General features: G+C 44.6%; 1 protein-coding gene across 1 annotated transcript in view; it reads right to left on the bottom strand.

The window, feature by feature from the left end:
• The window catches only part of enox1 (ecto-NOX disulfide-thiol exchanger 1), a 355,196-nt gene that overhangs the window by 272,151 nt on the left and 69,336 nt on the right, over positions 1-13,709 (bottom strand). The window contains exon 3 of the mRNA XM_078559526.1: positions 1,182-1,355. Coding sequence (XP_078415652.1) covers positions 1,182-1,355 — 174 coding nt within the window. The remainder of the gene's footprint in view (positions 1-1,181; positions 1,356-13,709) is intronic.

The following is a 13,709-nucleotide window of genomic DNA, read 5'->3' as shown; positions in this document are numbered from 1 at the left end:
CGAGATCCTGTGGACTTTATCCTTTATTTTATAACATCCATCCCCCAAAGCCCATCTCTGCAGAGAGACTCTATCTGTTTGTCCTTTGTTTGTCTGTTAGTGTGTGTGTGTGTGCTGGGGGAATTCTTCAGGAAGAGGTAGAAAGTTATACTCCCTGATTACAATGGTGTGTTAACCAGTACCTGCAGCTTTTTAAAAGAAGCTTTGTTTTGACATAAATTACTCATTCTGAGTTTTTTGAAAGAAGCCTGGTCAGAGTCTCTCTTCTTCTGGGTACTAGAGATATAGATAATCAATTGGCCTTTTTGGTGAGAAAATTAAACATTTGAACAGCCTGCAGAGTAGTGGGGCTGGATAATTCATGCGTTCCTCCCATCTTGGTGGTAACAGTAATATGAGGACAGGTTGCATAAACTTGTTTCCCTCAAATTTAGAAGACTGAGCTATGATCTGACCGAGGTATTTAAAATGTTAAAAGGATTCGATCGAGATGTAGAGAAGTTGCTCGCTGTGTGAGTGGGGTAATGAAAAACAAGAGGACAGAATCTTACAACTAGAACTAGGCCATTCAGGAGTGAAATGAGGAAGCACTTTTTCCACACACAGCGGGGAGTAGAAATGTGGATTGTTCTCGCACACGCCACCCCAAAAGACTATGGGCACTGGAGCAGTTGCAGTTTTCAAGACGGACATTGACAGATGGTTCTTAGGTAAGGATGTCAAGGGGGTAGGAGCAAAGGTGGGTAAAAATGGAATCATGGTGCTGGTCAGCCATGATTTAAATGAGTGGCAGAGCAGGCTCAAGGGTTTCAAGGTACTCATCATGTCCTGAATACGCCTATGTTCACAAACCCGGGCCTCAACTGAGAGCGCTCTTTGCGGTAAAGCACAGCTATGTGGTCCCAAGGTCAGAACATAGGCTGAAAGCCTCCTCAAAAGGAGAATAATCCATATCATACAACAGAGTATAAGTCAGCTTTAGCAGATAGGTACTGTTAGTTCCCATACGAACACTGATCATTCTGAAATAAGGACACATCAAATCTCAAATAAGCATACAGTGGCAGTTTATCTGTGACTCTAAAAACTATTTCAGCTTACAACCTCTCAACCTTTGTTTCCCCCACCCCAACCTACTGAGACATATCCAAGCTATACAGTGATGTGATTCTCAGGCTTACTTGGGTTGGCTGGGAAGAGGGTACAGCTTGTACAGTGGATAATTTCTTTCATTACTGGTAACCCTGGTGGGACAGCCGGCCGCAGTAAGCTAATCCCAGTCATCATGGGGTTGACTGGTGCCATTCCTGCCATTAGCCCTAGGCCATGTTCAAACGCTGGGACACAGATGGGGTCTGTAGACACAAGAAAATTCATGTTACTGTTGTGCTATTAAACTGATATAAACAGCAATCATTCATAAGGGATTGTATAAAACATGCTGTGGGTTTATTTATCTAGAACAGCCAGATAAGAACATTTACAGATAGATAGAAAGCTTGAAGACATCAGCAGAAGAGTTGTGTGTGTGTGCTCTGCTCAAAAGCAAAAGTGAAACTGAGACTGGATCACATGACACATTTCCCTTCTGGTGATGTCATGCTGCTATCTCTTAAAGGCATATTACAACAGTTACTCTTTCTACTGATTCACTGTGTGTTAGCGACCTTTCCATAAAACACCTTGCTTTGATTTGCAAACACATTATAAGCAAGACTCCCAATATGGAAACTCCCTGTATTGGAACACAGATTAAAGAATCAAACATCAAGCTCTTTGTGCCATTCTGGGCACTAACGGTGACAATATATTCCCTCATCTCCACTTCTGTTAACCAATACTCAACAGTGGAGGCGTAGCCTTGCAAGAATTACCCTTCTGTGTTTATACTGAAGATGCATATTGCAAGCAGACACAAACCTGACAATGGTCAGAAAAGAAAGAACTCGCATTTATATAGCGCCTTTCATATGAACTCTGAATGTCCCAAAGTGCTTCACAGCCAATAGAGTGAAACCTGTAAATTGTGGACATTTTAGAGACTGGCATCATCTATTTTTTTTTGCCTGTGTCCTTTGCTTTTAAGATAGTCATTATATGTAGCTGTAAACATTTTCAGTAAAGCCCAACATACATAGTGGCAGAAATGCTGTCCTATTGCTGGGATCCAGGCATGCAAACATTCAATCCTTAATTCAATCCTGGATCATAATTTGAGAGTGCCTGTGCTTTCAGATTGGCTCTTCTATGCTTTGTCAGGCAAATTATGATGCCTGGCAATAGGTGTCCATTTATAGCAGGTTTCTTCTTCTGGGGTGTGTCCGTTTATGCAGATTTCACTAAACTCTTGAAACCTAGGCAACGTTGTAGTCTGGGAAAGGCAGCAGCCAATTTGCGCACAGCAAGCTCCCACAAACAGCAATGAGATAATGACCAGAAAGCCTAATTTTGTGATGTTGATTGAGAGATAAATATTGGCCAGGACACCAGGGATAACTCCCCCGCTCTACTCCAAAGTAATGCCGTGGGGTCTAAATCATTCATCTTAGAGGGGAGGCGGTATTGGTTTATTGTCTCATCTAAAAGACGACAGCTCTGACAGTGCAGGACTCCCTCGGTACAGTTGTAGAATAATACCTAACTTGGTTCTCCTTAAGTTAATTGCTGTCATTTTGATTGGATTCCAGTGCTAACAGACGATGCTATCAGCAAAACGCACTACATGAGGAGAAAACACATCATGGGCCTTTCAGCTTTCAAATCCACAGTTCTTCAATTTCTGTTAAATGGGGGATGCCGGCCAGCATCAGCGTGAAGCCTGGCTTGAGCGTCACATTCACTTGTTTTGATGATGTTAAGTGTACAGGCAGATTGCTTGCATATGGAAATCAAATTGCTTGGCTTGAGATTTTCAGTTCTTCTCAAAGCCACATGCTTGTCACCAGTGTCACCAGCTGAAAATTCTGTGTTAAAACACAGAGAATCTGGACAGTTAAGCATGCAGGGATCTGTAATTGTAAGTGTTGGCATGGTTTTACTACTGGAGTGCATATTTACGATACTGGTGAAGTCAGGAGAGGACACAGTGGGGAAGAGTTGGGGGTGGAGTGGGTTGGGTAGCTTTAACTCACAATGGGTTTTCAGTGTTAAATGGTGAGGAAATTTTCCCACCTGCCAGAGACAGCAAGGGATGACACTGATTATACCTGTCTCTCCTGTGAGGGCAACGGGAGTGGGGGTGCATGGGGGGTTTGTGAGAGGATCTCGAGGTGGTGGTGGGGAGGAGTTGAGGGAAGGGGATGCTGCAGCTGCCCTTGTGCAGCACTTCTGACTCTTTATCTATCCCACAAAGGAACGTCTTCCACTAACCTTGGGGGATAGTGGGAAAATCTCACTTCAAGCTGTCAACCAGCCAGTTTCTGCTTGGCTGGCCTGGTTAAAATCACTCAGTGTATTCACTTCTTTTCTCAGTATTTGTTTCCTCCACCAGGAAAATACAAGGACATTTTAAAATGTCAGCTTGCTGGGTGTCAATGTGTGAGGAGGCTAAGTTATATATTGTTGTATTATCTGTAAATATCTGCAAATAGCTAGAAACTACTTAGCTAGGAACTAATGTGTTATGTGTAAGCGTACCAGGGGCCACATTTCATAGTTGCACTAGAGACTGAAGTGATGTGTACAGACCCAGTTCAATCTAGTTCTTGTTTTGAGCCAGACAGTATGGCAAAAATCAACCTGAAGTGGAGAAGGTGGTGGCATAGTGTTATCCTTACTGGACTAGTAATCCAGAGACCCAGGGTAACTCTATGGGATTCGAATCCCATCACAGCATATTGTGGAATTTGAAATCAATAAAAGTATGGAATTAAAAATCTAACGATGACCATTAAACCATTGTTGATTGTTGGAAAGACCCATCTGGTTCACTAATGTCCCCTTAGGGAAGGAAATCTGCTGTCATTACCCGGTCTGGTCTACATGTGACTCCAGACCCACAGCAATATGGTTGACTCTTAACTATCCTCTGAAATGGCCTAGCAAGTAACTCAGTTGTATCAAACCACTACTAAGTCACAAAAAAGGAATGAAACTGGACGGACCACCCGGCATCAACCTAGGTGCCAGAAACAACAACAGCAAACTCAGCACTGTCAACCCTGCAAAGTCCTCCTTACTAACATCTGGGGGCTAGTGCCAAAATGGGGAGAGCTATCTCACAGACTAGTCAAGCAACAGCCTCCGACATAGTCATCCTCATGGAATTATATCTTACAGATAATGTCCCAGACACCACCATTACCATCCCTGGGTATGTCCTGTCCCACCGGCAGGACAGACCCAGCAGAGGTGGCGGCACAGTGGTATATAGTCAGGAGGGAGTTGCCCTGGGAGTCCTCAACATCACCCCTGGACTCTATGAAGTCTCATGGCATCAGGTCAAACATGGGCAAGGAAACCTCCTGCTGACTACCATCTAGCACCCTCCCTCAGTTGAACATCACTTGGAGGAAGCACTGAGGGTGCAAGGGGGCAGCATGTATTCTGGTTGGAGGACTTTAATGTCCATCACTAAGAGTGGCTTGCTAGCGCCACTATAGACCGAGTTGGCTAAGCCCTAAATGGCATAGCTGCTAGACTGGGTCTGCGGCAGGTGGTGAGGGAACCAACAAGAGGGAAAAACATACTTGACCTCATCCTCACCAACCTGCCTGCTACAGATGCATCTGTCCATGACAGAATCGGTAGGAGTGACCACCGCAAAGTCATTGCGGAGACAAAGTCCCATCTTCACATTGAGGATGCCCTCCATCGTATTGTGTGGCACGACTACCATGCTGAATGGGATAGATTTCGAACAGATCTAGCAACTCAAGACTGGGCATCCATGAGGTGCTGTGGGCCATCAGCAGCAGCAGAATTGTACTCGAACACAATCTGTAACCTCATGGCCCGGCATATCCCCCACTCTACCATTACCACCAAGACAGGGGATCAACCCTGGTTCAATGAAGAGTGCAGGAGGGTATGCTAGGAGCAGCACCAGGCATACCAGAAAACGAGGTGTCAACCTGGTGAAGCCAAAACACAGGACTACTTGCATATGCCAAACAGCATAAGCAGCAAGTGGTAGAAAGAGCTAAGCGATTCCACAACCAAAGGATCAGATCTAAGCTCTGCAGTCCTGCCATGTCCAGTTGTGAATGGTGGTGGACAATTAAACAACTCACTGGAGGAGGAGGCTTCACAAAGCCCCATCCTCAATGATGGGGGAGCCCAACACATCAGTGAAAAAGATAAGGCTGAAACATTTGCAACAATCTTCAGCCAGAAGTGCCAAGTGGATGATCCGTCTTGGCCTCCTCTGGGTGTCCCCAGCATCACAGATGCCAGTCTTCAGCCAATTTGATTCACTCCACATAATATCAAGAAATGGCTGAAGGAACTGGATACTGGAAAGGCTATGGGACTTGACGATATTCTGGCAATAGTACTGAAGACTTGTGCTCCAGAACTTGCCTCACCCTTAACCAAGCTGTCCAATGTACAGCTGCAAAACTGGCATCTATCCATCTATGTGGAAAATTGCCCAGGTATGTCCTGTACACAAAAAGCAGGACAAATCCAACCTGACCAATTACCGCCCCATCAGTCTACTCTCCATCATCAGTAAAGCAATGGAAGGGGTCATCAACAGTGCTGTCAAGCAGCACTTACTTAGCAATAACCTGCTCACTGACGCCCAGTTTGGGTTCCGCCAAGGCCACTCAGCTCCTGACCTCATTACAGCCTTGGTTCACACATGGACAAAAGGGCTGAACTCCTGAGGTGAGGTGATGTGACTGCCTTTGACATCAAGGCCGCATTTGACCGAGTGTGGCTCAAGGAGTCCAAGCAAAACTGGAGTCAATGGGAATCAGGGGGAAAGCTCTCTGCTGGTTGGAGTCATACCTAGCACAAAGGAAGATGGTTGTGAATGTTGGAGGCCAGTCATCTCAGCTCCAGGATATCACTGCAGGAGTTCCTCAGGGTAGTGTCCTCGGCCCAACCATCTTCAGCTGCTTCACCAATGACCTTCCACCCATCATAAGGTCAGAAGTGGGGATGTTCACTGATGATTGTACTATTTTCAGCACCACTCACAACTCCTCAGACACTGAAGCAGTCCATGTCAAAATGCAGCAAGACTTGGACAATATCCAGGTTTGGGCTGACAAGTGGCAAGTAACATTCGCGCCACACAAGTACCAGGCAATGACCACCTCCAACAAGAGAGAATCCAACCATTGCCCCTTGACATTCATTGGCATTACCATTACTGAGTCCACCACTATCAACATCCTGGGGGTTACCATTGACCAGAAACTGAAATACTGTGGCTACAAGAGCAGCTCAGAGGCTAGGAATCCTGCAGTGAGTAACTCACCTCCTGACTCTCCAAAGCCTGTCAACCATCTACAAGGCACAAGTCAGGAGTGTGATGGAATACGCCCCACTTGCCTGGATGAGTGCAGCTCCAACAACACTCAAGAAGCTCAACACTGTCCAGGACAAAGCAGCCCGCTTGACTGGCACCACATCCACAAACATTCACTCCCTCCAACACCAACACACAGTGGCAGCAGTGTGTACCATCTACAAGATGCACTGCAGGAATTCACCAAGGCTCCTTAGACAGCACCTTCCAAACTCGCGCCACTACTATCTAGAAGGACAAGGGCTGCAGACACATAGGAACATCACCACCTGCAAGTTTCCCTCCAAGTCACTCACCATCCTGACTTGGAAATATATCGCCGTTCCTTCAAAGTCCTGGAGCTCCCTTCCTTCTCACCAGGGTCAACAAGGGGAGAGCAGGGTGGGCATTGACGGGACTGTGAAACTGACAGGCTGGGGCATTTAACTACTGATCCAAGATGGCTGATTTTTCATCTAAGTGAAAGGAATTTGCTCGCATGTCTTCTTCCGAGAGTTTGTTTTCACTGTTTTGGAGGGGAGGCATGTTCAATCAAGGCATTCATGATGGAATTGGATTATTATCTGGAAAGGAAGAATGTACAGGACTACATGGAGAAAGCAGGAGAGTGGCACTAGGCAAATTGCTCATTCAGAGAGCAGCACAGGCACTATGGGTCGAATGGCCTCCTTTTGTTTTGTAACCATCCTGTGATTCCATCTGTATAGTAACTGAGCTCAGATATGATCATTGATCATCAATTAGAAGTGATTCTAGGGATTAGCAGCCATCTCTGAAAGTTTCACGCCAAGTTCTCCTTTAGCACAAATCACAGTTCCAGCCAGACTGGATTTACTCTGAAACCTTGTCGAGATGGCTTTAATTTGCAGTGTGATCATTGAAAATATGCAAAATCTCAAAATCAGTCAAGCTGGTGCTAATATTATATTCTGCTGACATCATTTAACAAGACGACAGTCGTCAGCAGAATTCAGTGTGACCTATTTGCACACATGGAACAGGAAGCCATTAATGGGGTTAAAACTGTGAGCATTTAGAGAACAAAGGCATGAAAAAGACATAATGCTTCATTGAGGCACCAATTTTAGAGCTTTAATTAATTCTTTAATTGGCAAGAACCTTGGTCAGGCCCCAGTTGCACGATTGTGTTCCGTTCTGGGCACTGCAACTTAGGGAGGATATACTTTGGAGGAGATACACCAAAATGATCCTGAGACTAAAAGGGTTAAGTTATGAGGACAGGTTGCATTAACCTGGCTTAGATTTCCCTGATTTAGAAGACTGAGGGGTGATCTGCCGAAGTGTTTAAAATGGCACAAGGATTTGACTATTTCCTCTAGTGGGGTGATCAAGAACAAGGGGACATCATATTAAAAGCCGTTCAGAAAAGAAGTCAAGACTTTCTCATACAAAAGGCAGTGCGAATCTCAAACACTTTCACCCAAAAGGCTGTGGATGTTGGATCAAATGAACCTTTCAACTCTAAGGTGAATCGACGTTAGTTAGACAAGGATACCAAGAGATATGGAGTTGAGGTGGGTCAATGGAGTAAGGATACAGATCAATGATGATTGAGTGTGTTGTACTGATCATGTTAGCAGTAGCTCAGCTGGTAGCATGCTTGCCTTTGAGGTAGAGGGTTATGGATTCAAGTCCTATTTGAAGACTTGGCTGTACAAATCTAGGCCAACACTTCATTGTAGTGCTGAGTTTGTGATGCAGAGTTGGAGGTGCTGTATTTAGCATGGGATTTTAAACTGGGATCCTATCTGCTTTCTCCAGTTAATACAAGGGACCACAAGGCATTATTTTCAAAGAAGTGCAAGGGAATCCACGGTGTATTGGCCACAATCTATACCTCAATCAATGTCACATAAATAGATTATCTTTTGATTCATTCATGGGATGTGGGTGTTGCTGGCTAGGCCAGCATTTATTGCCCATCCCTAATTGCCCTTGAGAAGGTGGTGGTGAGCTGCCTCCTTGAACCGCTGCAGTCCATGTGATGTAGGTGCACCTACAGTGCTGCTAGGGAGGGAGTTCCAGGATTTTGACCCAGTGACAGTGAAGGAACAGTGATATATTTCCAAGTCAGGATGGTAAGTGGTTTGGAGGGAACTTCCAGGTGGTGGTGTTCCCATCTATCTGCTGCCCTTGTCCTTCTAGGTGGTAGTGGTAGTGGGTTTGGAAGGTGCTGTCTAAGGAGCCTTGGTGAGTTTCTGCTTTGCATCTTGTAGATGGCACACACTGAGTGCGTCAGTGTGGAGGGAATAAATGTTTGTGGATGGGGTGCCCATAAAGCGGGATGCTTTGTCCTGGATGGTGTCAAGCTTCTCGAGTGTTGATGGAGCTGTACTCATCCAGGCAAGTGGGGAGTATTCCACCACACTCCTGATGTGTGCCTTGTAGATGGTGGACAGGCTTTGGGGAGTCAGGAAGTGAGTTATTCGCCGCAATATTCCCAGCCTCTGACCTGCTCTTGTAGCCACAGTATTTATACGGCTAGTCCAGTTCAGTTTCTGGTCAATGGTAACCCCCTAGGATGTTGATAGTGGGGGATTCAGTGATGGTAATGCCATTGAACATCAAGGGGTGATGGTTAGATTCTCTCTTGTTGGAGATAGTCATTGCCTGGCATTTGTGTGGCGCAAATGTTACTCACCACTTGTCAGCTCAAGCCTGAATATTGTCCAAAACAAAAACAGAAATACCTGGAAAAACTCAGCTCAACTCAAACTCAAGAACAAAGTTGACGTTTCGAGTTTATTCTTCTCCGCCGATGCTGCCAGACCTGCTGAGTTTTTCCAGGTATTTCTGTTTTTGTTTTGGATTTCCAGCATCCGCAGTTTTTTGTTTTTATCTCTGAATATTGTCCATATCTTGTTGCATTTGGACATGGACTGCTTCAGTATCTGAGGAGTCGTGAATGGTGCTGAATATTGTGCAATCATCAGTGAACATCCCCACTTCTGACCTTATGATGAGAGGAAAGTCATTGATGAAGCAACTGAAGCTGATTGGGCCGAGGACACTACCCTGAGGAACTCCTGCAGTGATGTCCTGGAGCTGAGATGATTGACCTCCAACAACCGCAACCATCTTCCTTTGTGCTAGGTTGGCTAGGGGCGCAGCACGTTCTGGAACACAAGTCTTCAGTACTATTGCAGGAATGTTGTCAGGGCCCATAGCCTTTGCAGTATCCAGTGCCTTCAGCTGTTTCTTGATATCACGTGGATTGAATCGAGTTATCCTAAGACTAGCATCTGTAATGCTGGGGTCCTCTGGAGGAGGCCGAAATGAAAAATCCATTCGGCACTTCTGGCTGAAGATTGTTGCGAATGCTTCAGCCTTATCTTTTGCACTGATGTGCTGGGCTCCTTTATCACTGAGGATGGGGATATTTGTGGAGCCTCCTCTTTCAGTGGATTGTTCAATTGTCCACAACCATTCATGACTGCATGTAGCAGGACTGCAGATCTTAGATTTGATCTGTTGGTTCTGGTATCATTTAGCTCCGACTATCACTTGCTGCTTATGCTGTTTGGCACGCAAGTAGTCCTGTGTTTTAGCTTCATCAGGTTGACACCTCATTTTTAGGTATGCCTGGTGCTGCTCCTGGCATGCTGTCCTGCACTCTTCATTGAACCAGGGTTGATCCCCTGGCTTGATCATAATGGTAGAGAGTGGGATATACTGGGCCATGAGGTTACAGATTGTGTCGAGTACTATCCTGCTGCTGCTGATAGCCCACAGCGCCTCATGGATGCCCAGTCTTGAGTTGCTAGATTTGTTCAAAATCTATCCTATTTAGCACGGTGGTAGTGCCACACAACATGACGGAGGGTATCCTCGATGTGAAGGCGGGACTTTGTCTCCACAAGGACTGTGCGATGGTCACTCCTACCGATACTGTCTTGGACGGATGCATCTGCGGCAGGCAGGTTGGTGAGGATGAGGTCAAGTACGTTTTTCACTCTTGTTGGTTCCCTCACCACCTGCCGCAGACCCAGTCTAGCAACTATGTCCTTTAGGACTCAGCCAGCTTGGTCAATAGTGGTGCTACCGAGCCACTCTTGGTGATGGACATTAAAGTCCCCCACCCAGAGTACATTCTGTGCCCTTGCCACCCTCAGTGCTTCCTCCAAGTGGTGTTCAACATGGAGGAGCACTGATTCATCAGCTGAGGGAGGGCGGTACGTGGTAATCAGCAGGAGGTTTCCTTGCCCATGTTTGACCTGATGCCATGAGACTTCATGTGGTCTTGAGTTGATACTGAGGACTCCCAGGACCACTCCCTTCTGACTGTATATCACTGTGCCACCACCTCTGCTGGGTCTGTCCTGCCAGTGGGACAGGACATACCCAGGGATGGTGATGGTGGAGTCTGGGGCATTATCTGTAAGGTATGATTCATGAGGATGACTATGTCAGGCTGTTGCTTGACTAGTCTGTGAGACAGCTCTCCCAATGTTGGCACTAGCCCCCAGGTGTTAGTAAGGAGAACTTTGCAGGGTCGGCAGGGCTGAGATTGCTGTTGTTGTTTCCGGTGCCTAGGTCGATGCCGGGTGGTCCGTCCGGTTTCATTCTTTTTAGACTTTTAAGCGGTTTGATACAACTGAGTTGCTTGCTAGGCCATTATCTAGACATTATCAGACTGTTGTTTTTGGGATCTTGTTATAAATTTGTGGGCATATTTTCTCAATTTCAACAGTGAGTACATTTCAAATGTACTCCATTGGCTGTAAAGTGCATTGAGACATAATTTAATTATTTCCTTCTAATGATGTAGCAAGCTCAAGGGGCTGAATGGCCTACTCCTGTTCTGAATTTCCCTGTGTTTTAATTTCCTTTTTATTCAACAGGTGGGCTAATTATTTGTTTATTTGATTAGGTTGTATGTAAAACATGGTTATATTTGATGTGTGGTGTTTTTACGTTTATTTTAGTTCCTGTGAGACCTCAGTGTTCAAATTCTGACTACATCTGCCTCAAATTATCTGACATCTGTAGTGTTCAATTGTTTATTCGTTCTGTGTTTGATTATGAGACTCTGTTTACTGTTGATGCTTACTGTGCTTGATTAGTTAAGCCTGGGTGTGAACTCAGAGAAAAGTAAACAAAGCTGGAAACCAGCTGCTCGAAACATGCAGAACCAGTGCAAGAGCATTAGGCACCCTCGGCGAACATTCAGCCACGTGCCCATATCCCCCTCCCACAATGAACCTTCAAACATGAATATTGAGCATTAGTATGAATACAAATTCGTCACTTACAATTACATATTTATTTGACATTGAAAAGGAGAATATTATGATACTGATTGTACATTCTCACTTTTCTACACTTTTTACAGGATCTGTACTAGAAGAGATGCACATCATAGAGATGCACATCACATGGTGTGTTCCTGCAAGAGTTACTGGATGATTTTATGCGCAATTTACAGAATCAATAATCACTACGATAGTGTGGGCTGGATTAAATTGCATTCTTTGATATTACTTACTGATTTAGAGTCTTGGAATAGTCGATTGGATGTACAAGCTTCTTAAACTGTCACATAAACAGAATGGGGAATATGAAATTTTGGGAAAGACTGCAATGTAAATACATGGAAGTCTATGTGTATGTCAGTATATGTGGATGTGTATTAGTAGATCTAGACCTTTCATCCCACTGTTAAAACCTCTTTAGTTTCAGGAATAGTTCATTCAGTTTTTTGCCACTCCCTAACTCTCCCCCACCACTCCCCCCTCCCCGCCAAACATTTTGTAACCCTAGGTGACCACCTATTTTGCCTAGTGGCTGCATCAGCCCTGAAAGCATGAGAGAGCAGACATTTTAAAGCACTGTAAATCAAATTCCTACACACATATAAGCTGGTGTGTCATCTCTGCATAGCTCAGAGATATAAAATAAGCCACATCATTGATTTGAACTAAAACAATTTAATCTAAAATGACAGAAATAGAACACACATTTCAAAAAATCTCTACTTGTGCTAGTTTTGTTGTGATTACGATAACTGTGCATTGTATGTTCTCTGACATTTTACTTGCTTGCTGCCTTAACTGATTGAGAATACTATTCTCAATACTAATACACAATACTCATTTGCAAAGGTTAATTGTGGGAGGGAGGGGATGGAGGGGGATGGGTGGTGATGTGCAAGGCCTGGATGCCTAATATTCTTACATTGGCCCTGCATGCTTCTAGCAGCTAACTTGCAGCTTTGTCTACTTTTATCTGTGAGCTTCAAATCAGATCTTAAACCAAAATTATGCTTCGGTATACTTGGGTCTTAGAGGCATTATTGTACAAAAGAAAGAGGCTACATTAGGCTTAGAGAGTCCATACCAATGGTGAAGGTGAAAGCATTATTCTCAATATTCCCTCTCTGCTATTTTAATAATGGGTTAGCGCCTCTGTGAAAAGCAACAGAGAGAAGACCCTATTAACATTTGTACCCTGGCAGCCTACTACTCAGTCCTTAATAAGAACTTATATGTGCTAACTTGCTCATAAACTGATGAATTTCTAACTTCTTCCAGTTCTGATGAAAGGTCATCAACCTGAAACATTAACTCTGTTTCACTCTCCACCAGCACCACCTGACCTGCTGAGTATTTCCAGTGTTTTTTTTTTGGTTTTGATTTCAGATTTCCAGTATCTGCAATATTAGTAAGAGCTTGCTGAGCCTCCTGCTGCTCCTTGCCCACCACAATAGCCGGTGCTTCTACAGGCACAGGTGTTTCCTTAGTTTATACTCCACTTGGATGTTGATTTTGGGAGTGGTATCAGAACAAGTTGTAGTTGCTACAACCTAACATTCCACAGCACTGCACCTGCCATCTGATAATTTAATTTTAGTACTGCTGAAAAAAGAGACATGCTGTCAAAGCTTTTTGTCTTACACTCATCAGGACAGCTCCCAAGAACACCAATAGTGGAACAGCAATTCATACTGCCAGAGAAGAGAGTGCTGATTGGTTGGCAAGTGGAGTATGTTTGGTAGAGGTATTGCCATGGGGAATGCACCAGGGAACAGTTAATTGCCAAGCTTTTGTTTAATTCAAACTAAGTAGATCGACTCTAATTGGTCAAGGTATTGCCATGGGGAGTGAACCAGGGAATGGCTGTCCCCCAAGCTTTTGTTTAGCTGAAAAAGGTGCAAAGTGTGGACATGCTCCTTTTGACTGAAAAGTAAAGGGTCCATTGTGTGAATACATGT

This window comes from Cetorhinus maximus, chromosome 16 (genome assembly GCF_964194155.1).
Source record: "Cetorhinus maximus chromosome 16, sCetMax3.hap1.1, whole genome shotgun sequence".
Taxonomy (NCBI): domain Eukaryota; kingdom Metazoa; phylum Chordata; class Chondrichthyes; order Lamniformes; family Cetorhinidae; genus Cetorhinus; species Cetorhinus maximus.
Note: the sequence above shows the minus strand (reverse complement) of the source record. Positions and strands in the feature narration are given on the sequence as shown.